Source organism: Salvelinus fontinalis, chromosome 5 (assembly GCF_029448725.1).
Source record: "Salvelinus fontinalis isolate EN_2023a chromosome 5, ASM2944872v1, whole genome shotgun sequence".
NCBI lineage: Eukaryota > Metazoa > Chordata > Actinopteri > Salmoniformes > Salmonidae > Salvelinus > Salvelinus fontinalis.
The window spans coordinates 18,746,065-18,773,014 of NC_074669.1; the positions used below are offsets into that span (position 1 = coordinate 18,746,065).

A 26,950-nucleotide genomic window follows, 5' to 3' on the forward strand; every position below is an offset into this window, starting at 1 on the left:
GGAGTGAACAACTGTCAGGCAGGCAGTAATAAATTAAAACAGAGGAGCTATTCCCCTCAATGTGTACACTGACGTTGGAAAAGAGGCAGTCAATTTATTCAAGTCATTACAGTATATTGCCCTCTCAATCAGTATCTTTTCATTGAAATGTCTAATAAAACACAGCCTACTGTACAGATGTAGGATCTTATTTTGAGCCAGTTTGCTACAGCAGGAAAATAATCCTGCAGCAACAGGACATGTGAATTGTTATATGGATTATAATTCATGGATATTTTTTGTAGAGGTTGATACATTATATGTTAGGGCAAATACAGTCTAATATTTTAAAGTAGAAATTACAAACTTCTGAAGCCTTTTTAAACTTAGAATACACTACAAGTTTGTATTTCCTGCCAAGCAGAAAAATTCTCATCAACAAAAGAGTTATCAAATTAAGATCCCACATCTGTATATTGCGAGTAGAAAGACAGACATTACAGCAACTTATGTTGCGTAGTTACAAGACAAACTACAGATGATTAAATGCTACTAGCAATAGAAACCCCAACCGTATCAAAACTGGATAATAATAACACAGATGCCTCATCTTGTACCTGATGGTGACACTTAAATCATCAGAAGGACAGATATTAGCGCAAGCTTATTGCTATGTCCTCTGTTATATCTGCAATTCAATAGTTATACCCCACTGGTAAACCCCTCCATGGTAGAGCCAGACACAGGAAGCTTTATTTCCAGAGAGCATCTGATGAGCTGAACATTGGGTTATAGGAGATAAGGATTTGACCTGGATTCTGCAATGCCTCGTCTCCAAGCCAACAGTGGGGTTCCCTTGGCAACTCAAAGCACACACACCATAAGGTAATTAAGAAGGAATAGCATGTTTGGCAGATTATGAAATTTGTCTTTAAGAGGTAGTGGGAGTGGCCGAACACACACCAATTTGGACATATTATGTGACACTTTCTGGTAATATGTTGTGGTTGAGGCGGCTGTCCAGACAGGGGCCGGGTGGATGGGTAGATGGTAGATGAGCTGCCCTTGGCGACAGGCCCCATGGCTCTCCCAGAGTGGCTGGCAGGGATCCAGGGGAATCAGGCCTGACTGCCCTGCCTGGCTCCTCTCCTCTCTCTTTCTGCTACTGAAGAGAGGCCCCATTAATCTCCTGCCAGCGCCAGGGCCCGTCATACAAACATCACTCCCCTTACACTGTCACTCCCAAATGTTGTGCTGCAGTCAGGCCTGATCCATTCCCATGGCAGTGCTTATGGGAGACCCCACCTTCGCCGCCACGCCTAATCTCCTCCGTGCAATCCCACCGCAGGCCCGGGAGAGTAAAGTCTCCTGCCCATATGACTAACAATCAAACCACTCTCCACTTTAAGCTGGCCGCTCCCATCAGTGAACAGAAAATCAACTGCGGTGTAGATACCATACCAATTTTGACAACTGACTCCTATTGGCATCTATCAAGGTAAAAATAAAGTAGAGAGTGAAGAGGAACTGAGAATAGATACTGTAGGATAAAATAGGTTCAAGCCTGTAACTGTATTCTCTCTGTAATATTGATTTCCTCTTCAGTTTTGACTTCAGAGTTGCATTTGTTGCCCTGGTATCTTGCTTCAGCAATGAACACACAGACTGGTGGGGAGGAGGGAAGTAAAATATCTGAGAAGAATACTGTTAGTAGAAATATATTGTATTTATTTGCAAAACGAGATGGCTGACATTTTCAGTGTGGCAGATGGACTTAGCAGTGAAATATTATGAATAAGATAATGCATGTAAGGAAGCACAGACAGCAGCTGCCCATTACCATGGACAGATGCCACACCAAAGAACACCTTTTCCACTGTGTTCACAGATCCAGGAAGGGTCACTAACATTCACATCACTTGGCACTATTTATTCTACATCTAAATTCCAGGAAAGGGTAGTCCTCTAAACTTCAGAACTATATTTACACTTGTAAAATATGAAAATATGAAAAGATAGTAATTGATTTGTCATTAGTAGTTGTTAAACTAACAGCAACTCTACAAATTTACAATTCATTAACACACAAAAATAAAACGCATTTATGTTAATTGATGAAACCCACAAATAGGGTTATGGCCGGGGGCTTAAACAAGTTGAAGATAATTTGATTATTTCTGCTTCCACTGCAGTTGTTTTAAGAGCGCTAAAGTGGCAAATGTGTAATTACTAAAGGTTGAGATATATTAAATCCCCTAAAAGTCTAAGCACTTGGGATGGGGAGTGTGTGGGGGGGGGGGGGGGGGGGGGGGGGGGGGGGGGTTCTACTAAGCTAACATATGGAATTGTTTTAAGATGGTCATATTATGGATGATTTAGCTATTTGAGTTAGAATTTTAGGACCCCTGTAGGTATTAAATATATAAAAATATTATTTGATAAATCATTGAATTTGGCCTGTACTGCTATAGCCTATAGAAACGCATTGAATAACACAGTCATAAATGGAAAACAGACATTCCTTATGATTTATTTTTTTACTAAGGTTTTGAAGTGACTGTCCCATATCTAGGAGATATAAGAAAGCTCAGGAATTATATATAACTCCTTTTTTGGGGGAGCACAAAACTACTTATGTACTGGGTTACCTTCAGACGAGTCTGTGACACTTGTGGGGGTTGTAGAAACAATTGGAGACCACCATCGCGTTCGTGAGAGTCCCCCCTTTCCATAATAGGGTCATATTAGTTTGTAAAACGGTTCGGACGCTAGAGACAGAAGTTGGCTCATCGGCTGTACCGACCTCAGAAAAGTCCCATGGGGCACAGAGAACACTATCGTGTTCATGAGAGCCTCATCTTTCCATAGTTTGTGGGCCAAACCGTTCGGACGCTAGTGCGGATGGCCGACATGGGTGGATGCGGTTAATTGAGACGAAGCCCATGAGAGATATTTCTAGCTTAAACAGGCAGATTTTTATGGGGATTTTTATATTATGTTAATTAGACTGATGCACGGGTGCGTTAATCAACTCTTAACGGGAAAGACCTGTTGTCAACTTTGAATGGCTAGCTAACTTTAACAGTACAGCCTGGAGCAGTTAGCTGCTGCCTCTCTGCCACAGTGAAGTGACTATTAACTGGCAGGTTGAGCTTTCATCTGCTCCCTTCAAAGGCACAAAATGTGAACAGTACCTGCTTACTAATGAGAATGGAAGACAGCTTTCAACCAGTAGCAGCAAAAATATGAACCAAATGAAAAATTAAACACCTTAGTCAAATGCAAAAAGGAAGCTGTCAATGGCAAATTAAGCTGTATCCTTGACTGGACCTATAAACAGATACATTCCCATAAGTTGCAACAGGATTTAGACACAAGCTAACCTGCATCATGGCAATGCATTATCAGTTCGAGTGACCTAATTAAGCCACTCATAAAACAGCAGGCTATTCATGACCTTCTCAATAATTTATCAATTTAAGAAACAGTTGATTGGATTGAGATTGGATTGTACTATGGGACTACTAATAGACCCATTTGCTTCCTTTTTATTTTATTTTTTTTATTTTATTTAACCTTTATTTAACCAGGTAGGCAAATTGAGAACACGTTCTCATTTACAATTGCGACCTGGCCAAGATAAAGCAAAGCAGTTCGACACATACAACAACACATAGTTACACATGGAGTAAAAACAAACATATAGTCAATAATACAGTGAAAAAAATAAAAAAATAAGTCTATATACAATGTGAGCAAGTGAGGTGAGATAAGGGAGGTGAAGGCAAACAGATATATGTATAAATAAATAAAAATATAAAAAGGCCATGGAGGCGAAGTGAGTACAACACAGCAAGTAAAATAAAAACTAAAAAAAAACACTGGAATGGTTGGTTTGCATTGGAAGAAAGTGCAAAGTAGAGACAGAAATAATGGGGTGCAAAGGAGCAAAATAAATTAATAAATAAATACAGTAGGTAAAGAGGTAGTTGTTTGGGCTAAATTGTAGATGGGTTATGTACAGGTGCAGTAATCTATGAGCTGCTCTGACAGCTGGTGCTTAAAGCTAGTGAGGGAGATAGGTGTTTCCAGTTTCAGAGATTTTTGTAGTTCGTTCCAGTCATTGGCAGCAGAGAACTGGAAGGAGAGGCGTCCAAAGGAAGAATTGGTTTTGGGGGTGACTAGAGAGATATACCTGCTGGAGCGCGTGCTACGGGTAGGTGCTGCTATGGTGACCAGCGAGCTGAGATAAGGGGGGACTTTACCTAGCAGGGTCTTGTAGATGACCTGGAACCAATGGGTTTGGCGACGAGTATGAAGCGAGGGCCAGCCAACGAGAGTGTACAGGTCGCAGTGGTGGGTAGTATATGGGGCTTTGGTGACAAAACGGATGGCACTGTGATAGACTGCATCCAATTTATTGAGTAGGGTTTTGGAGGCTATTTTGTAAATGACATCACCGAAGTCGAGGATTGGTAGGATGGTCAGTTTTACAAGGGTATGTTTGGCAGCATGAGTAAAGGATGCTTTGTTGCGGAATAGGAAGCCAATTCTAGATTTGACTTTGGATTGGAGATGTTTGATGTGGGTCTGGAAGGAGAGTTTACAGTCTAACCAGACACCTAGGTATTTGTAGTTGTCCACATATTCTAAGTCAGAGCCGTCCAAAGTAGTGATGTTGGACAGGCGGGCAGGAGCAGGCAGCGATCGGTTGAAGAGCATGCATTTGGTTTTACTTGTATTTAAGAGCAGTTGGAGGCCACGGAAGGAGAGTTGTATGGCATTGAAGCTCGCCTGGAGGGTTGTTAACACAGTGTCAAAAGAAGGGCCAGAAGTATACAGAATAGTGTCGTCTGCGTAGAGGTGGATCAGAGAATCACCAGCAGCAAGAGCGACATCATTGATGTAAACAGAGAAGAGAGTCGGTCCAAGAATTGAACCCTGTGGCACCCCCATAGAGACTGCCAGAGGCCTGGACAACAGACCCTCCGATTTGACACACTGAACTCGATCAGAGAAGTAGTTGGTGAACCAGGCGAGGCAATCATTAGAGAAACCAAGGCTGTCGAGTCTGCCAATGAGGATGTGGTGATTGACAGAGTCAAAAGCCTTGGCCAGGTCAATGAATACGGCTGCACAGTATTGTTTCCTATCGATGGCGGTTACGATATCGTTTATGACCTTGAGCGTGGCTGAGGTGCACCCATGACCAGCTCTGAAACCAGATTGCATAGCGGAGAAGGTGTGGTGTGATTCGAAATGGTCGGTAATCTGTTTGTTGACTTGGCTTTCGAAGACCTTAGAAAGGCAGGGTAGGATAGATATAGGTCTGTAGCAGTTAGGGTCAAGGGTGTCCCCCCCTTTGAAGAGGGGGATAACCGCAGCTGCTTTCCAATCTTTGGGGATCTCAGACGACACGAAAGAGAGGTTGAAGAGGCTAGTAATAGGGGTGGCAACAATTTCAGCAGATAGTTTTAGAAAGAAAGGGTCCAGATTATCTAGCCCGGTTGATTTGTAAGGGTCCAGATTTTGCAGCTCATTAAGAACATCAGCTGACTGTATTTGGGAGAAAGAGAAATGGGGAAGGCTTGGGCGAGTAGCAGAGGGGAGGGCAGTGCTGTTGTCCCGGGTAGGGGTAGCCAGGTGGAAAGCATGGCCAGCCGTAGAAAAATGCTTATTGAAATTCTCAATTATAGTGGATTTGTCGGTGGTGACAGTGTTTCCTATCTTCAGGGCGGTTGGAAGCTGGGAGGAGGTGTTCTTATTCTCCATGGACTTTACGGTGTCCCAGAACTTTTTTGAATTTGTGTTGCAGGAAGCAAATTTCTGCTTGAAAAAGCTAGCCTTGGCTGTTCTAACTGCCTGTGTATATTGGTTTCTGGCTTCCCTGAAAAGTTGCATATCACGGGGGCTGTTCGATGCTAATGCAGAACGCCATAGGATGTTTTTCTGTTGGTTAAGGGCAGTCAGGTCAGGAGAGAACCAAGGGCTATATCTGTTCCTGGTTCTAAATTTCTTGAATGGGGCATGCTTATTCAAGATGGTGAGGAAGGCATTTTTAAAAAATGACCAGGCATCCTCTACTGACGGGATGAGATCAATATCCTTCCAGGATACCCCGGCCAGGTCAATTAGGAAGGCCTGCTCGCTGAAGTGTTTCAGGGAGCGTTTGACAGTGATGAGTGGAGGTCGTTTGACCGCTGACCCATTACGGATGCAGGCAATGAGGCAGTGATCGCTGAGATCTTGGTTAAAAACAGCAGAGGTGTATTTGGAGGGCAAGTTTGTTAGGATGATATCTATGAGGGTACCCGTGTTTACGGAATTGGGGTGGTACCTGGTAGGTTCATTAATAATTTGTGTGAGATTGAGGGCATCAAGCTTAGATTGTAGGGTGGCTGGGGTGTTGAGCATGTTCAAATTTAGGTCGCCTAGCAGCACGAGCTCTGAAGATAGATGGGGGGCAATCAGTTCACATATAGTGTCCAGAGCACAGCTGGGGGCAGAGGGTGGTCTATAGCAGGCGGCAACGGTGAGAGACTTGTTTTTAGAGAGGTGGATTTTTAAAAGTAGAAGTTCAAATTGTTTGGGAACAGACCTGGATAGTATAACAGAACTCTGCAGGCAGTCTTTGCAGTAGATTGCAACACCGCCCCCTTTGGCCGTTCTATCTTGTCTGAAAATATTGTAATTGGGGATAAAAATGTCTGAATTTTTGGTGGTCTTTCTAAGCCAGGATTCAGACACGGCTAAAACATCCGGGTTGGTAGAGTGTGCTAAAGCAGTGAACAAAACAAACTTAGGGAGGAGGCTCCTAATGTTAACATGCATGAAGCCAAGGCTATTACGGTTACAGAAGTCATCAAAAGAGAGCGCCTGGGGAATAGGAGTGGAGCCAGGTACTGCAGGGCCTGGATTCACCTCTACATCACCAGAGGAACAGAGGAGAAGTAGGATAATGGTACGGCTAAAAGCTATGAGAATTGGTCGCCTAGAGCTACCAGAGCAGAGAGTAAAAGGAAGTTTCTGGGGGCGATAAAATAGTTTAAAGGAATAATGTACAGACAAAGGTATGGTAGGATGTGAATACAGTGGAGGTAAACCTAGGTATTGAGTGATGATGAGAGAGATCTTGTCTCTAGAAACATCATTGAAACCAGGTGATGTCATCGCATATGTGGGTGGTGGAACTGCAGGGTTGGATATGGTATAGAGAGCAGGGCTAGAATCTCTACAGTGAAATAAGCCAATAAACACTAACCAGAACAGCAATGGACAAGGCATATTTACATTAAGGAGAGGCAAGCTTAATCGAGTGATAAATAAGGGTCCAGTGAGTAGAGGTTGGTTGGGGTCGTGGCGATCCAGACAGCTGGCCGGGTATATGGCTATCGGTAGCAGCATAGGATGGAGGTCTGTTTGTAGATACCTCGTGCGTTTCCGTCGGTAGGTTCCGTGTAGTGGGGTTTTGTTCAGATAGCAGCCGATAAGACAGCTAACGATTAGCGGGCCTCAGATGAGCGTTCAGGTAACGCCGGGACGGAGGTGCCGGTTGGATAAATCCCTCGGGCAGATAACGTCGGCAGTCAGTCGTGAAGGCCCGGTGGGGTTCCGTATCTGCAGCAGCAACAAAGAAGCGGGTCCGGATGGTGATGGAACTCCTCAGCTGGCTAGCTCCAGCATGATTTGAGTTAGCTCCGGGGTCGACGTAAGCCAATAGTCACACGGTATGCAGCTAGCTAGCTGCGAAATCAAGGTGCAAGTGTCCAGAGGCTGCGGTTGGAATCCGGGGAAACTGAGAGAAAAAAAGTCCCGGAATGCTCCGGTCCGAGTCGCGTTGCACAAAAGTGCCGGTAGATTATCGAGCTAGAGGGATAGCTGATGACCGCAAAACGTGGGCAGCTGAAACACCAACGCTAGCCAGCAAACCGGCTAATTTCGGGGCAGCTACAGATTAGCTTCTGGCTAGCTATCGGAGTAGCTTCTGGATTAGCTTTCAGGCTAGCTTCTGAATTAGCCCCAGGCTATCTTCCACGATGGATTTTCAGATTGAGGTAAATAGTACTTATTGTAATTGGTGAAGCGGGTTGCAGGAAAGCTTTTGCAGGAAAGCTTTTGTAGTTGAGTTCTTGGATAATAAAATAAATAAAGATATGTGAAGAAAAGGTGTAAATATATATATATACAGGACACGACACGACAACACGGAAAAATACGTCTGAACTGCTAAGCCACCTTGGTATATTTTTGGGGGGGGGGGGGGGGGGATATATATATATATGTGTGTGAAAAAGTATTTTTTATGAATATTGCTAGCTAAAACAGAATACCATCATGGATACCATTTTTATGTATCTGTGTCCAATATGAAGAAAATTAGAGGTAGTTTCACGAGCCAATGCTAACTAGCGTTAGCGCAATGACTGGAAGTATACAATAACAGTTAGCATGCTAGCTCTTCCAGTTCATCCACCTTTAGTGAAGTAGATAAATGGCTTCATTTTGTATTTTTTTTATTGAACATTTTCGGGATTCAAAAAACATTTCAGTGACAATTTAGACAACCAAAACCATATCTCAGAACTAACAATCAAATAAAAGCTAGAAAGTCAGGGATAATCGAAAATTCCCAAAACTGGGCATTCAGGACCCATGCACATTGATGTTATAATGTTTGAGCAGAGGAAGACAGCATTAACCATGGCAAAATGCATAGAATTGCTGGAAATCAGCTTCAAATCTGCAAAATGTTCTCTCAGCTCAATGGAGAATAATTTTTTGAATTGCAGAAAATGTACTTTTTAGCAGCAACATTTTCTCTCCTCCGCCAAGGCACCTTTACCTTCATAGCTAATAGGCTATGTTAGTTTTCACTTCCTCTTCCAATGAACTGTGGGGAAGTCAAAATAATATACCAAATCTATTCATTTTAAAACATATTCATTTTGAAATGGTTTACTTCTACTTGCAATTATAATTCACCTGATGATAAGACAACACAGGTTTGCCTGGGCGGGGGTCCCTGCCTGGGCAAGAAAAAACAGGGTTTTTTGAACTTAAGATGAGCAGGGTTCACCTTGAATAGCTCTGATACCAGACAATCATGTCAATCATGAATATCAGGGACAAGTAGCAAGCCTGATGTAACCTATATTGTAGGTTAACGAAAATCTAATAATGGGTATATTTAATTCTAATATAAATACAACCAAGTCTTTATCAAACTTGAGTCCCAACTAAAGGAAATGATGCTGGTTTGTAACATAACATTCTCAATTAAGACACACTACTTCACTTGCATTAATCATATTTGCCTGAGGTGAATGCAGATCACTGCTAGCCTATATGTGAAATGTATTTTACAGTATTAACTTTACAGTATTATCAATAAAATTGTCACTTACGTTGTAGATGTGAGTAATTGTCCATTGGATTGTTTTACAGAATTTCGCTGAATCCAATTGTAAATCCAACACCGGGCCGTAGCCTTCTGTAGCAGGTCTATGCAGGGGTGAGTAGCCTATTCAAGGAGCATCGAACCATGGTCTGGTTTTGGTTTGCCTTCCAGTGGCAAGGAATAAACGGGTCTCTTTCAAGACAGAACAAATGAGCGTCCACATGCTGACCATATACGCTAGACTGTTAACAAATCATACAATTGTATTCCTATTCAAATAGCAGATTTCAGGAGATGATAGGCTATTGATCAAGCTGCTGCGGGTATGCGCTTTATATCATTGTAAACCGATAGATGACCACCCAGCCATTTTCCCCATACTTTTATCAAAGTGTTCAAGTTCATAACGCAATTCTAATCTTCCTTACGCATAGGCTACAATCCCGTTTAGGCGAGGTGCACATACACCGCAAAAAGAACCGGGCTGGCTGAGGCTGATTAGGGTTTGATAGATTACGCTCATTGGGTGATTCCGTCATCGAATTTCAAGGCAAGCACGGGTTAAGTCCTCTGTCCTCGTCGACGTCCTTCTTGGTGATGTTACTGGAGGACTACTTACGAATGAAATAAAACGAGCGTTTCCTCTCCTTGCATCGATATGAGAGAGGTGGCGAAACGGGGACGTAAGAGGAGTGGTCTGCGTGCATACGCGCGTGAGTGAAGTGCGCGGCAAGGGAAAAACTGAGTTCGGATAAAACCTGATTAAACCGTTCATAAAACTAGAACTCCACTCCACTCTGACCACTGCTCCACCGCCATCTAGAATCGCTAGAGCCTGCCATATACTATACTGTATTATATTTGGATAAAACCATTCCATGTCGATGTTAACGAACAGTATAGCCAACTTTCAGTGAACTAAAAGTCCACTAATGAGGTTTAACACAGTATTTTTAAGCCTGTTATTGCATATGGCTTTCACCCTTTAACTTCCAGATATAAATTTGGGCAAGCAATCTCAGCACTCTCCATATTAGACACACAGAGGAATGGTGAGAACACACACCATATTTGGGCTTTATTAGAAATGTGCTGCATCTGTATGGAAAACTGGATTGAGGTCCAGTTCCCTGTTGTTTTACCTACAGTTGATGTTGGAAGTTCACATACACCTTAGCCAAATACATTCAAACTCTGTTTTTCACAATTCCTGACATTTAATCCTAGTAAGAATTCCCTGTCTTAAGTCAGTTAGGATCACCACTTTATTTTCAGAATGTGAAATGTCAGAATGATAGTAGAGCGATTGATTTCATCTTTTATTTCTTTCATCACATTCCCAGTGGGTCAGAAGTTTACATACACTCAATTAGTATTTGGTAGCATTGCCTTTAAATTGTTTAACTTGGGTCAAATGTTTCAGGTAGCCTTCCACAAGCTTCCAACAATAAGTTGGATGAATTTTGGCCCATTCCTCCTGACAGAGCTGATGTTACTGAGTCAGGTTTGTAGGCCTCCTTGCTCGCACACGCTTTTTCAGTTCTGCCCACAAATGTTCTATAGGATTGAGGTCAGGGCTTTGTGATGGCCACTCCAATACCTTGACTTTGTTGTTCTTAAGCCATTTTGCCACAACTTTGGAAGTATGCCTGGGGTCATTGTCCATTTGGAAGACCCATTTGCAACCAAGCTTGAACTTCCTGACTGATGTCTTGAGATGTTGCTTCAATATATCCACATAATTTTCCTGCCTCATGATGCCATCTATTTTGTGAAGCGCACCAGTCCCTCCTGCAGCAAAGCACCCCAACAACATGATGCTGCCACACCCGTGCTTCACGGTTGGGATGGTGTTCTTCGGCTTGCAAGCCTCCCCCTTTTTCCTCCAAACATAACGATGGTCATTATGGCCAATGAGTTCTATTTTTTTTCATCAGACCAGAGGACATTTCTCCAAAAATTACAATCTTTTCCCCATGTGCAGGTGCAAACCGTAGTCTGGCTTTTTAATGGTGGTTTTGGAGCAGTGGCTTCTTCCTTGCTGAGCGTCCTTTCAGGTTATGTCGAATTAGGACTCGTTTTACTATGGATATAGATACTTTTGTACCTGTTTCCCCCACCATCTTCACAAGGTCCTTTCTTGTTGTTCTGGGATTGATTTGCACTTTTTGCACCAAAGTACATTAATTTCTAGGAGACAGAACGCATCTCCCTCCTGAGCGGTATAATGGCTGCGTTTCCATGATGTTTATACTTGCGTATTATTTTTTTGTTCAGATGAGCGTGGTACCTTCAGGTGTTTGGAAATTGCTCCCAATGATGAATCAGATTTGTAGAGGTCTCCAAAAAAAGAAATCTGAGGTCTTGGCTGATTTCTTTTGATTTTCCCATGATGTCAAGCAAAGAGGCACTGAGTTTGAAGGTAGGTCTTGAAATACATCCACAGGTACACCCCCAATTGACTCATATGATGTCAATTAGCCTATCAGAAGCTTCTAAAGCCATGACATAATTTTCTGGAATTTTCCAAGCTGTTTAAAGGCACAGTCAACTTAGTGTATGTAAACTTCTGACCCACTGGAATTGTGATACAGTGAAATAATCTGTCTGTAAACAATTGTTGGAAAAATTACTTGTGTCATGCACAAAGTAGATGTCCTAACCGACTTTCCAAAACTAAAGTCTCTTAACAAGAGATTTGTGGAGTGGTTGAAAAACGAGTTTTAATGACTCCAACCTAAGTGCATGTAAACTTCTGACTTCAACTGTATGTTACAGCTACTATGGTTAAAGCTTCAGAGTATGCATTATGTTCTATGTATTAGGGAATACAGAGAAAACACGTAAAGGTTTTAAAAGGGCATAGTTTACATTGCGTTGTGCCTGAGCCCAGATCTCAAGGAAAATACAAAAAAGCAGCTTTGTAAAATGCATACCGTAGTTAGGATTCATTTCAACTGACAGCTCAACTACAGGGATAAATGCCCCAGTGGATGATTCCTATGAACAAGCTCTTGAGAGATGACTAAATCTCCTATGACTTTTCATTAGATCTCCCTCCATACATTGAAGGACGACAATTATTGTAATTTCTCCATACAATTGCTAGCCAGCCAGTAGGCCACAGTATATGGGGTAAAGCGCTGGAATGGGGACAGAGGCATTGAGTTACAAAATAGATAACACACTCAGATGGATATTTGAATGTTTCAGGCTAATTGGGCCCTGGTCCAGTAATAGTACACTCTTAGAATTAGTGGTGAGTCGAGGAACCCTGGGTATCCTCAAGGAACCCGTTGAGTTCATCAAGGAACCGTTTCCGTCTACCGGAATCGGCCCGGAATCGGGTGTCGGACTCACCACGGAAACTAACTGAATGACTGCCCAGAATCGGCCCAAGTACATCCCTGCCGTTTCCGTCTACCGGAATTCAGCCTACTTTGCTGGCATCTTACCAGAATCTCTTCAGAAGCGGCCCGATGCAAATGGAAATAAATGCACACAAAATTACCCGATTTAGTCATTTTAAATATTACTATTATACATTTTATACATACAAATTATACCCATCCACAAAAAAAAAAATCTGAGCGATAGATCTCCGGCTCGCTCTTTGACTGCGAAAGTGATCTTGAATAAGAAAAGGTTGGTGATCACTGCACTAGAGTAAATGTCATTCCTGTTAATCTGTTCTGTTGTATGGTCATCACATGTTAAGTTTGAACACTGACAGTTTTTGTAGCTTCAATGAGGCTAACAGAGGTGTATGAATTCCTCAAGAACCTTTACAAATCCCAAAATTGGAATAGTTACCACTTTATTACTGTATGAAATCAGCAATGTTAACATTATTAATATTATATTAGAATATGTAATATGCATAAATATTCAAGGAACATTTTAATATGCAGTGTACTAACTCAACATATGTTGAATTGTCACGGATCCCTCCGGAACTTTCATTACGCACACCTGTCCCCTATTCCCACTGATTAGTACTTGTATAAGTGTGCCCTTTGGTTTCCATTGTGCTGTCGATTATTGTTACAACGTCCGTTGGTGCGTGTGAATACCTGTGCTGTGTGTTTTGGCTTCGTGCCATTGTGGATTGCGCAGATGATTACGGGTCTCGTACCGTGGGTCAATCATTGTGCGCGTGTGTTATTTATTCGAGGTAGTCCTCGCTCTTTTGTTTTGGGTTTCGACCCTGTGTTTTGTTACGTGTTTGTTTGGTCTTCATCCCCATGCCTTTACACGGCACGCTGTAACAGGGGCTCAATAAAAACCCTTATTATGCATTCCTGCGCCTGTCTCCCGAATCATTCATACCAACATGACATGACATGCACATGGTGCAAAATAGGTTTACATTCATTACAAATGTTATTCTACACACCAAAATGTATACTTTTTAAAAAACTGCATTGTTGGTTAGGGGCTCGTAAGTAGGCATTTCACTGTAAGGTCTACCTGTTGTATTCGGCAAATGTGACTAATCAAATTTGATTTGATTTGATTTGAATCTTCATTGTCATAAATCATACTACACAAATTAGGAAGGCAACAAAGTAATCCCCAAATTTTGCTCCATCAACACACAGCTACACTGAGATCACTGAGAGAATAAAACATCAGTGGGAAGCCATCGTAACATAGCAACATTGCTTCACAAAATCAATACATTGAAGGGGAAGTGGCAGCTGCAGTGGAATCCACTAAACCTAAGAATTCTATCACTTAATCTGTATTTCTATTTTATCTATTGGACATATTCATCTGGTCCTGGTATGACTGGATGATGTTATTGATTAATCAATGTATGATATTGCATTGTCAGGACCCTTACCCCCTCTGACAGCAGTCTACTCCACACAGTATGTCCACAACACTGCACAGTCGGCAGGAGACAGACAGCACACAAACAAATTACCCACTTTAATAAGTGATGACCTACAAATATCTAATCATCAATATTTAGGACCCTCAGATAGTTACAAAGATCTGACCAAATCATGTTTTATGCTCCTTAGTGAATACATTTCCCATGTAGTATAAACACACACAGTCCCTGGGCCTTTGAAACATGGAGCGGTCTGATCACTTTCATTTGGTTCTTCATTTGCAACTGTCTCAGTGAGATTGGTCAGGTCCTGCCTGTTTCGTTCAAGACGTGTCCAAGTCTGGTCTTTGGTGTTGAAGCAGAGGCCTGATGCTGTATGCTAGCAGAGTGCGTTGCCAATGTTAACTAGCTCGCCGAGTCCCCACGAAGAGGGTCTCTCCAGACATGCTGCGCTTGCTGTCAGCCTGGCTAATTGAATCGGACACTTCTGAATCAGTGTTGAAATGGACCCTCTCCCACCGCAGTGCACTGTGGGGTTCCACCTGGGGATGTCTGCCTGTGATGACAAGGTGGTTTGGCTATGGAAACAAGGCCACGGAGTGCATCTCATTACAAAGGGTTCACCCAGCAGTTGTTACTCATTTAATAGCTTAATTATCATGTAATAGCCCTATACAGCAACCACACTAGCAGAGCACATTAAGAGCTTGAAAGTAGAACATACATTCTGTTTATTTTAATATTGCTTTCCATCCTAATGGAACTCGGCATCTTTGTCATGCTTATAATGGATTCTGGATCATTCATGACACTGTCAAGGTCAGTAAACTAGCTCATCATTCTCACAGGATTACGAAAATCATCCCCTGGCTGTATCTAGCAGAAGGACAGACAGCAATGAGAGTTTACAGTGGAGCAGCCATTCATTGGGCTAGACAGAGAGAAAACAGCGTAAGATAAGAGTTGTGTTAACAGTGTTAGCAGTAAATTGTCATTGATTCTTTCCTCAAAGGGAGCAGCCTACAAACGGTCCCCTTTGACTTCTCACAAATTGCACCATTATCTCATTGTTAACATTAGTATGTACACAGCCCTTGAATACACAGAGAGTACATCAAGCTAAATACATTTCAAATTCCTGAGAAGTTATAGCGCTAATACAATTTAATATTTGTCTGGTCTCTTGTGACCGTTTTTCCATCTACAGCCAGTAAACCTACAGTATGATATTGCACTGGGACTGGACACGGGGAATTAATCCGAACTAGGCAATACCTTTGCATTAATTTCCTCCTTCCTGACAGCATTGTTATTGGCTACCTCAGACTATAAAGAACAGATTGATTTTGTCATTTTCAGACTGTGAGCAATACCACCAGAATTTCCATATTTTAAACCAATTTTGCCTGAGAGTGCCTGTAGTCTTAGCACAAAGTAAACATTTAGATAAAGATCCCTATGCTATTCAATACAAATATAGCTGTCATAATCAATTTAACCTCTAAAATGAAGTTTAGGCTGCAAAAATAATCCAAGCAACCGGTTAAAATCCACATTGTTTCATTTTCCACTTCCTACAGCTCTTGCTTAGACTAACAAAACCGAATGAAACTGAGTTGCCTTTTCTGGTTATGATGGGAAAGTATAAGATATGGAATACATACTAAATCAAATGGCTAAACATACACAAACTATGGCTAAACATACACAAATAATCTCCCACTCCCCCTCTCAGAAGTTCAAAACTTCCCCCGTGGTTGAACCTGAGTGTCAGCACTTCTGCTTGGAGATTAATAAATTAATGAGATTATTTTCCACAGGCCCTTTCAGCAGTATTTCAGCCCCTCACCTTGGGGAAGGAGAAGTCAATGTGTGTCTTCTTAGTTCACAGCCCATGAAGGCTCTCCAAACCCCATCTAATTAACATTGGTGCAGTGTTGTCAATGATCAGTCCAGAAACTCTACCAAGGACCATTCATCCAAAGGCTGAGAATTAGGCTCTGACACTTTAATACCCTCATTAATTATGATCATTTTAAAACACAACCTCAGGAAGTCCGCCCTTGCAAATCAATGTCATCAATACGGGCTGTATATCTTTCTGGGGCCCACAACACAGATCTTCTTCTCTCATCCATGAAATATTTACCAGCATCACATTTCCCCTCGTTAATAAAATAATACAATATCACAGAAGTATAACAAATGTCAAATCATTACCAGGAGACTTTCAATGTATTCTGTATGTAGCTGCATTGTTATAGGTAGAAGTGTAGAGGGGATAGGTGAAAACCCTGGAAAAAGATAAATAATAGCTTGAGAATAACCAGAATACATATCTTTCCTTTTCCATTGGGAGCATGCATCCTTCTAAGCTTGAAGACCAAGGGAATTCCACAGAAAGCTTTCTAAGAGAATGGCAAGCGAAATAATGCCAGCGTGAGCACAAATGCAAGAAAATCATCATTACTCCAAACCAAGCTTACTTCCTCTCAATAAGATTGGAGGAAACTTGCCCTGTGCAGTACACTACTACTACTACTACTACTACTAATACAACCACACACACACACACACACACACACACACACACACACACACACACACACACACACACACGCACGCACGCACGCACGCACGCACGCACGCACGCACGCACGCACGCACGCACGCACGCACGCACGCACGCACACACGCACACACGCACACACACAAATGAGAAAGAAAGCCTGTTCCCCTAGGAGTGTGTGCAATGGCAGCCTGCTAGCATAATGACAACATGTCCCTTATACCCAAAGCTTTAATAGGGCCTTTGGTCGAGGGGTCTAGTGGGCTGGATGGAGATGAACACGTGTCAGAATGTGCACTCTGAGCAGGCAAGGACATGGACATGGCCAGGGACAGAGGGAGCGGGACAGAGCAGTGCAGTGGCCTAGCTGGGCACTGTAATCACAGGTCACTGAGGCCTCTCATCACTCAGTGATCCCTCAGCATTGGCTCCTCGAGCCTTAAACACAATTTCCCACGGAGTCCCCTCCATGCACATAAAGATTCCATACAGGGAAAACGATGGGGACTGGAATTGATCAAATTGTCAGGAGCATGTATAAGTAAAATATGTGTGGGAGCTGCAGCCTTGGTTAAGTCTACAGTACCAGTCAAAAGTTTGGACACACCTACTCATTCCAGGGTTTTTCTTTATTTTTTATTATTTTCTCCATTGTAGAATAATAGTGAAGACATCAAAACTATGAAACAACACATGGAATCATGTAGTAACTAAGAAAGTGTTAAACAAATCAAAATATATTTTATATTTGAGAATCTTCAAAGCAGCAACCCTTTGCCTTGATGATAGCTTTGCACACTCTTGGCATTCTCTCAACCAGCTTCATGAGGTAGTCACCTGCAATGCTGTCCAGAGACAGCAGGGGTTCAGACTATAGGACCCATTTCCTACATTTGAGTATAAAATGTAGGAAACTATACTACACTCACAAAAATATACTACATTTTATCTCTGGAACACTCAGAATGACAAATCAGAGCAAGATTACTAAATGTAAGTACATTATTTACCTTCAGAGGTGAATGTATCAAACCAGTTGCCGTGATAAAAGTGTCTTGTTGTTGTGCACTCTCCTCAAACAATAGCATGGTATTTTTCCACTGTAATAACTACAACATTTTAAGATGGCACCGGAAGAAATGGCAGCCGTTTTACGGGTGCCTAACCAATTGTGCTATTATGTGTTTTTTCGTGATATTTGTAACTTATTTTGTACATAATGTTTCTGCCGCCGTATCTTACGGCAAAAAAGAGCTTCTGGATATCAGGACAGCGATCACTCACCACGGATTAGACTAAGATTTTTTCTTCAACAAGCAGGACGCACAGGATGTACTTCAGACACCCAACAAGGCCAACATCCCCATCATTGGCAAGAGAAAGAGACACATGTATAGAGGACACAGGGCGGAATGCCTCATAAGGATCTACCGACGGCGAGTGGGAAATCTGCCCTTACCATCAATATTACTTGCCAGTGTACAATCATCGGACAATAAATTAGACGAGGTACGATCACGAATATCCTTCCAACAGGACATCAAAAACTGTAATATCTTATGTTTCACCGAATCGTGGCTGAATGATGACATGGAAAACATTCAGCTAGCGGGATATACACTGCACCGGCTAGATAGAACAGCACAGTAAGACGAGGGGGAGCGGTCTGTGTATATTTGTAAACAACATCTGGTGTAGGAAATCTAAGGAAGTCTCTAGATTTTTTTCGCTTGAAGTAGAGTATCTCATGATAAGCTGTAGACCACACTATTTGCCACGAGAGTTTTCATACATTTTTATTGTGGCTATTTATTTGTCACCACAGACGGACGCTGGCACTAAGACTGCACTGAGTCAGCAGTATAAGGAAATAAGCAAACAGGAAACTGGTCACCCAGAGGTGTTGCGCCTAGTGGCCGGGGACTTTAATGCAGGGAAACTTAAATCAGTTTTACCTCATTTCTATATCTATCTATCAAACGCGCAAATAGAGGGGAAAAAATTCTAGATCACCTTTACTCCACACAGAGACGTGTACAAAGCTCTCCCTCGCCCTCCATTTGGCAAATCTGACCATAATTCTACCCTCCTGATTCCTGCTTACAAGCTAAAATTAAAACAGGAAGCACCAGTGACTCGGGTCTATAAAAAGTGGTCAGATGAAGCAGATGCTAAACTACAGGACTCTTCCGATGGCATTGAGAAGTACACCACATCAGTCACTGGCTTTATCAATAAGTGCATCGAGGACGTCGCCCCCAGAGTGACTGTACGTATATACCCCAACCAGAAGCCATGGATTACAGGCAACATTCGCACTGAGCTAAAGATGCCATTTTTAAGGTGTGGGACTCTAACCTGGAAGGTTATAAGAAATCCTGCTATGCCCTCCGATGAACCATCAAACAGGCAAAGCACCAATACAGGACTAAGATTGAATCGTACAACACCGGCTCCGATGCTCGTCGGATGTGGCAGGGCCTGCAGACTATTACACACTACAAAGGGAAGCACAGACGCGAGCTGCCCAGTGACACGAGCCTACCAGATGAGCTAAATCACTGTTCGCTGTTCTGGACGACTGTGTGATCACGCTCTCTGTAGCCAACGTGAGTAATACCTTTAAACAGGTCAACATTTACAAGGCTGCTGGGCCAGACGGATTACCAGGATGTGTGCTCCGAGCATGTGCTGATCAACTGGCAGGTGTCTTCACTGACATTTTCAACATGTCCTTGATTGAGTCTGTAATACCAACATGCTTCAAGCAGACCACTATAGTCCCTGTGCCCAAGAGCACTAAGGTAACCTGCCTAAATGACTACAGACCCGTAGCGCTCATGTCCGTAGCCATGAAGTGCTTTGAAAGGCTGGTAATGGCTCACATTAACACCATTATCCCAGAAACCCTAGATCCACTCCAATTTGCATACTGCTCAAACAGATCCACAGATGATGCAATCTCTATTGCACTCCACACTGCCTTTTCCCACCTGGACAAAAGTAACACCTATGTGAGAATGCTGTTCATTGACTACAGCTCAGCGTTCAACACCATAGTGCCCTCAAAGCTCATCACTAAGCTAAGGAACCTGGGACTAAACACCTCCCTCTGCAACTGGATCTTGGACTTCCTGTCGGGTCGTAGCAACACATCTGCCACGCTGACCCTCAACACTAGAGCCCCTCAGGGGTGCGTACTCAGTCCCCTCCTGTACTCCCTATTCACCCACAACTGTATGGCCAGGCATGACTCCAACACCCTCATTAAGTTTGCAGACAACTCAACAGTGGTAGGCCTGATCACCGACAATGACGAGACAGCCTATAGGGAGGAGGTCAGAGACCTGGCCGGGTGGTGCCAGAATAACAACCTATCCCTAAACGTAATCAAGACAAAGGAGATGATTGTGGACTACAGGAAAAGGAGGACAGAGCATGCCCCCTTTTTCATTGACGGGCTGTAGTGGAGCAGGTTGAGAGCTTCAAGTTCCTTGGTGTCCACATCACCAACAAACTAGAATGGTTCAAACACACCAAGACAGTCGTGAAGAGGTCACGACAAAACCTATTCCCCCTCAGGAGACTGAAAAGATTTGGCATGGGTCCTCAGATCATCAAAAGGTTCTACAGCTGCAACATTGAGAGCATCCTGACTGGTTGCATCACTGCCTGGTACGGCAACTGCTCGGCCTCCGACCGCAAGGCACTACAGAGGGTAGTGCGTATGGCCCAGTACATCACTGGGGCTAAGCTGCCTGCCACCCAGGACCTCTATACCAGGCGGTGTCAGAGGAAGGCTCTAAAAATTGTCAAAGACTCCAGCCACCCTAGTCATAGACTGTTCTCTCTGCTACCACATGGTAATCGGTATCAGAGCGCCAAGTCTATGACCAAAAGGCTTCTCAACAGCTTTTACCCCGAAGCCATAAGACTCCTGAACAGGTAATCAAATGGCTACCCAGACTATTTGCATTGTGTCCCGCCACTCCCCCCCAACCCCCTCTTTTACGCTGCTGCTACTCTCTGTTTATCATCTATGCATAGTCACTTTAACTATACCTACATGTACATATTACCTCAATTAGCCCGACTAACCGGTGCCCCAGCACATTGACTCTGTACTGGTACCACCTGTATATAGCCTCGCTACTGTTATTTTCACTTTCATTTTAGTTTTTTTAGTTTTTTTTTTTTATTTACCTATCTTTTCTTTACCTAATTTTATTTTTTTACTTAAAAATTGCACTGTTGGTTCGGGCTTGTAAGTAAGCATTTCACTGTAAGTTCTACACCTGTTGTATTCGGCACACGTGACAAATAAACTTTTCATTTGATTTTACCGTAAATTGGACACATCAGTTAGATTAACAAGAAATTACGCTTTCTGCCCATATAATACATGTCTATATCCTGGAAAGTTGGCTGTTACTTATTTAATTTCATAAATATGGATTACTCCTGTGAAGAAACAGTGTAGAATTGCAGGAAATTGTAGAGGTGAATGCACCAATTTGTAAGTCGCTCTGGATAAGAGCGTCTGCTAAATGACTTAAATGTAAATGTAAATGTAGATTTCTTTTTTTGCATCATTAAAAAAAAATCGATAATTGTACCCCAATTTTCATATAAAGTCAATTGCCGATGTATATCTTTGTGTTTGTATTATATGATGCTAAATCTCAATCTCTTCTCAATTGTGATTTTTCTTCCCCGTACTGCACATCAATTCTACAAAGAAATCTCAGCCGTGCACATTCTCACCACTTGGCTTCCCTATGGGCTCTATGTTGCCATGGAAACCATGTCCTGTAGCTAGCACATTCTTTCTGGCTGAGAACGGTGGAGACAGATCAAATACCTGAAGAGAAAGTGGAGGACAGATGGATTAGGAGCTAGGCCTGTCCGGATGCTCTAGGTAAGACAAATAATGACAAAGAATCACCACGGTGTATATGGTGTACAGGCTTCCTCTTGGTCTACACAAGTTAGAGTAGGAGGTGGATTTATTTAAGGGAGGGGAATTAAACAGGGAGCTATGGGGTTACATGGGCTCTTCACTAAAAGATTAAACATTAACAAAACTCTTTCCCTGTGTCTCCCTGATGCCTTGTGGGCAAATAGGTGAGGGTGTACAACATTCTTAAACAAGGGGCTTTACATTTGGAAATAAAATGTTATGCTGTGGTCACTAATCTCTGTTGTTTGAGACAGTCTTCTAATTAATCTTGCACCCCTTCTGAAAAAACCTACACTCGATCCCTCCGATGTCAACAACTACAGACCAGTATCCCTTCTTTCTTTTCTCTCCAAAACTTATGAACGTGCCGTCCTTGGCCAGCTCTCCTGCTATCTCTCTCAGAATGACCTTCTTGATCCAAATCAGTCAGGTTTCAAGACTAGTCACTCAACTGAGACTGCTCTTCTCTGTATCACGGAGGCGCTCCGCACTGCTAAAGCTAACTCTCTCTCCTCTGCTCTCATCCTTCTAGACCTATCGGCTGCCTTCGATACTGTGAACCATCAGATCCTCCTCTCCACCCTCTCCGAGTTGGGCATCTCCGGCGCGGCCCACGCTTGGATTGCGTCCTACCTGACAGGTCGCTCCTACCAGGTGGCGTGGCGAGAATCTGTCTCCTCACCACGCGCTCTCACCACTGGTGTCCCCCAGGGCTCTGTTCTAGGCCCTCTCCTATTCTCGCTATACACCAAGTCACTTGGCTCTGTCATAACCTCACATGGTCTCTCCTATCATTGCTATGCAGACGACACACAATTAATCTTCTCCTTTCCCCCTTCTGATGACCAGGTGGCGAATCGCATCTCTGCATGTCTGGCAGACATATCAGTGTGGATGACGGATCACCACCTCAAGCTGAACCTCGGCAAGACGGAGCTGCTCTTCCTCCCGGGGAAGGACTGCCCGTTCCATGATCTCGCCATCACGGTTGACAACTCCATTGTGTCCTCCTCCCAGAGCGCTAAGAACCTTGGCGTGATCCTGGACAACACCCTGTCGTTCTCAACTAACATCAAGGCGGTGGCCCGTTCCTGTAGGTTCATGCTCTACAACATCCGCAGAGTACGACCCTGCCTCACACAGGAAGCGGCGCAGGTCCTAATCCAGGCACTTGTCATCTCCCGTCTGGATTACTGCAACTCGCTGTTGGCTGGGCTCCCTGCCTGTGCCATCAAACCCCTACAACTCATCCAGAACGCCGCAGCCCGTCTGGTGTTCAACCTTCCCAAGTTCTCTCATGTCACCCCGCTCCTCCGCTCTCTCCACTGGCTTCCAGTTGAAGCTCGCATCCGCTACAAGACCATGGTGCTTGCCTACGGAGCTGTGAGGGGAACGGCACCTCAGTACCTTCAGGCTCTGATCAGGCCCTACACCCAAACAAGGGCACTGCGTTCATCCACCTCTGGCCTGCTCGCCTCCCTACCACTGAGGAAGTACAGTTCCCGCTCAGCCCAGTCAAAACTGTTCGCTGCTCTGGCACCCCAATGGTGGAACAAACTCCCTCACGACGCCAGGACAGCGGAGTCAATCACCACCTTCCGGAGACACCTGAAACCCCACCTCTTCAAGGAATACCTAGGATAGGATAAAGCAATCCTTCTGCCCCCCCCCCCCCTTAAAAGATTTAGATGCACTATTGTAAAGTGGCTGTTCCACTGGATGTCATTAGGTGAATGCACCAATTTGTAAGTCGCTCTGGATAAGAGCGTCTGCTAAATGACTTAAATGTAAATGTAAATGTAAATGTAATCTAATTTTCTGTCTGGCATAACAATTCCTTTTGGCAAGCGTCCCACTCTTACTAGTCTGTTATTGATTAGGCATGATTCATCCCATTTACATGCAACATTTATGATCTTTTAGGCTCAATGTACACGTCATATTAAATATTTATAATCGGAATGGAAAATTATATTTAGTTTATTCTGCTTCGTCTCCTCTTTCACAAGGAACGAAAACATAATTTTGCTGATCAGCAACAGCAGCAACAAGGTCTTTAGACATTGAGCAGAGGCTATTGAGTGCTATGTTTATGATCATTACCCAGAGAAGTGACACTTGGGCTGGAGGAGTGGAACTTCATTGCAGACACAGTACACTACCAAGGAGTGCATACAGCTATCTAATGGCCTGCATGAACATCATGCAAAGAAAACAAGTCATGTGGAAAACATGGGAATGTCATGAAAAAAAAAATGAATAATCGGAGGGCGATTCTGGGAAGGAAGGAATCAATGATAGGATAGAACATCCACTCATATTTGCCAAGCTAATAAGAACTATGTTGGTTTAGCTCCATGTCATTAACCAGCAGAGTTGGAGCAGCGGTGTTATATTAAACACTGGAGTGTCAACCGGAAGCTCTCACGCTAATACCCAAATCCGCCTGCCTGTTTGTGATGTCTGTTTGTGTATGCAGAGTATTTCTGTCATTTTCTACAGGGATGGGTTGTGTATGTGTCCGCCCCCAGAGCCTGATACTATAACTCAGCCAGCCTATGACAGGATGTGGGGCTGCCTTACAGCAAGAAGCCATGCCCATGCAGCCTGAGGAACATCAGACAGATTAGAGGCTACCAGGCTGCACAGTCCTCAAACGCATTGCACGTCATCTCTTTGACCTAAAACACAGAGCTCCACCATACCAAGCTCCAATGATAGCTTGTCCGGAAGAGAAGACAAATAACATCAGAAAGTTTTTCAAAATGATAGAATTGGTAACTCTTAGTATACAGTGCATTCGGAAAGTATTCAGATGCCTTGACCTTTTCAAAATCGAATTTAATGTGTCACATACACATGTTTAGCAGATGTTATTGCGGATTCAGTGAAATGCTTGTGTTTCTAGCTCCAACAGCACAGAAATATCTAACAATTCACAACAATACACACAAGACACATAAACTAAAAGTAAAAGAATGGAAAGAAGGAATATATAAATATTAGGATGAGCAATGTCGGAGTGGCATAGATTAAAATACAGTGGAATAGAATACAGTATATTCATATGAGATGAATAAACAAAAATATGTAAACATTATTAGAGTGACTAGTGTTCCATTATTAAAGTGGCCAGTGATTCAAGTCTATGTATATGGGGCAGCAGCCTCTAAGGTGCAGGGTTACGTAACCAGGTGGAAGCCGCTGAGTGATGGCTATTTAACAGTCTGATGGCCTTGAGACAGAAGCCATTTTTCAGTCTCTCGGTCACAGCTTTGAGGCACCTGTACTGACCTCGCCTTCTGGATGATAACAGGATGAACAATCAGTGGCTTGGGTGGTTGTTGTCCTTGATGATCTTGTTGGCCTTCCTGTGACATCGGGTGCTATAGGTGTCCTGGAGGGCAGCTAGTTTGCCCCCGGTGATGCGTTGGGCAGATCGCACCACCCTCTGGAGAGCCCTAGGGTTGCGGGCGGTGCAGTTGCCGTACCAGGCGCTAATACAGCCCGACAGGATACTCTCAATTGTGTATCTGTGAAAATGTGTCAGGGTTTTAGGTGCCAAGCCAAATTTCTTCAGCCTCCTGAGGATGAAGAGGCACTGTTGCGCCTTCTTCACCACACTGTCTGTGTGGGTGGATCATTTCAGATCGTCAGTGATGTGTACGCCAAGGAACTTGAAGCTTTCCACCTTCTCCACTGTGGTCCCGTCGATGTGGAAAGGGGCGTGCTCCCTCTGCTGTGTCCTGAAGTCCACGATCAGCTCCTTTGTTTTGCCGACTGAGTGAGAGGTCATTTTCCTGGAACCACACTCCCAGGGCCCTCACCGCCTCTCTGCCGTTGATACCATCGATCACCACATTCTTTTGGAGAGATTGGAAACCCAAATTGGTCTACACGGACAAGTTCTGGCCTGGTTTAGATCTTATCTGTCGGAAAGATATCAGTTTGTCTCTGTGAATGGTTTGTCCTCTGACAAATCAACTGTACATTTCGGTGTTCCTCAAGGTTCCGTTTTAGGACCACTATTGTTTTCACTATATATTTTACCTCTTGGGGATGTCATTCGAAAACATAATGTTAACTTTCACTGCTATGCGGATGACACACAGCTGTACATTTCAATGAAACATGGTGAAGCCCCAAAATTGCCCTCGCTAGAAGCCTGTGTTTCAGACATAAGGAAGTGGATGGCTGCAAACGTTCTACTTTTAAACTCGGACAAAACAGAGATGCTTGTTCTAGGTCCCAAGAAACAAAAAGATATTCTATTGAATCTGACAATTAATCTTGATGGTTGTACAGTCGTCTCAAATATAACCGTGAAGGACCTCGGCATTACTCTGGACCCTGATCTCTCTTTTGACGAACATATCAAGACTGTTTCAAGGACAGTTTTTTTCCATCTACGTAACATTGCAAAAATCAGAAACTTTCTGTTAAAAAATGATGCAGAAAAATGAATCCATGCTTTTGTTACTTCTAGGTTAGACTATTGCAATGCTCTACTTTCCGTCTACCCAGATAAAGCACAAAATAAACTTCAGTTAGTGCTAAATACGGCTGCTAGAATCCTGACTAGAACCAAAAAATTTGATCATATTACTCAAGTGCTAGCCTCCGTACACTGGCTTCCTGTTAAGGCAAGGGCTGATTTCAAGGTTTTACTGCTAACCTACAAAGCATTACATGGGCTTGCTCCAACCTATCTTTCCGATTTGTTCCTGCCGTACATACCTACACGTACGCTACGGTTACAAGACGCAGGCCTCCTAATTGTCCCTAGAATTTCTAAGAAAACAGCTGGAGGCAGGGCTTTCTCCTATAGAGCTCCATTTTTATGGAATGGTCTGCCTACCCATGTGAGAGACGCAGATTCAGTCTCAACTTTTAAGTCTTTACTGAAGACTCATCTCTTCAGTGGGTCATATGATTGAGTGTAGTCTGGCCCAGGAGTGTGAAGGTGAACGGAAAGGCTCTGGAGCAACGAACTGCCCTTGCTGTCTCTGCCTGGCCGGTTCCCCTCTCTCCACTGGGATTCTCTGCCTCTAACCCTATTACAGGGGCTGAGTCACTGGCTTACTGGTGCTCTTCCATGCCGTCCCTAGGAGGGGTGTGTCACTTGAGTGGGTTGAGTCACTGACGTGGTCTTCCTGTCTGGGTTGTCGCCCCCCCCCCTTGGGTTGTGCCGTGGCGGAGATCTTT

At 43.4% G+C, this 26,950-nt stretch overlaps 1 protein-coding gene across 22 annotated transcripts in view; it reads right to left on the bottom strand.

The window, feature by feature from the left end:
• Window positions 1-26,950, bottom strand: part of LOC129855255 (leucine-rich repeat-containing protein 7-like) — a 222,806-nt gene that overhangs the window by 120,457 nt on the left and 75,399 nt on the right. For 4 of the 22 annotated variants that reach the window (XM_055922705.1, XM_055922702.1, XM_055922712.1 and 1 more), the window contains exon 1: window positions 9,384-10,122. The exons of 2 other annotated variants lie outside the window; for them this stretch is intronic. In XM_055922705.1, the coding sequence (XP_055778680.1) occupies window positions 9,384-9,408 (25 nt within the window). In that variant the 5' untranslated portion in view covers window positions 9,409-10,122. Of the gene's footprint in view, window positions 1-9,383; window positions 10,129-26,950 lie in introns of those variants that run through there. 16 more of the 22 variants (XM_055922709.1, XM_055922707.1, XM_055922708.1 and 13 more) reach the window with 8 other exon arrangements.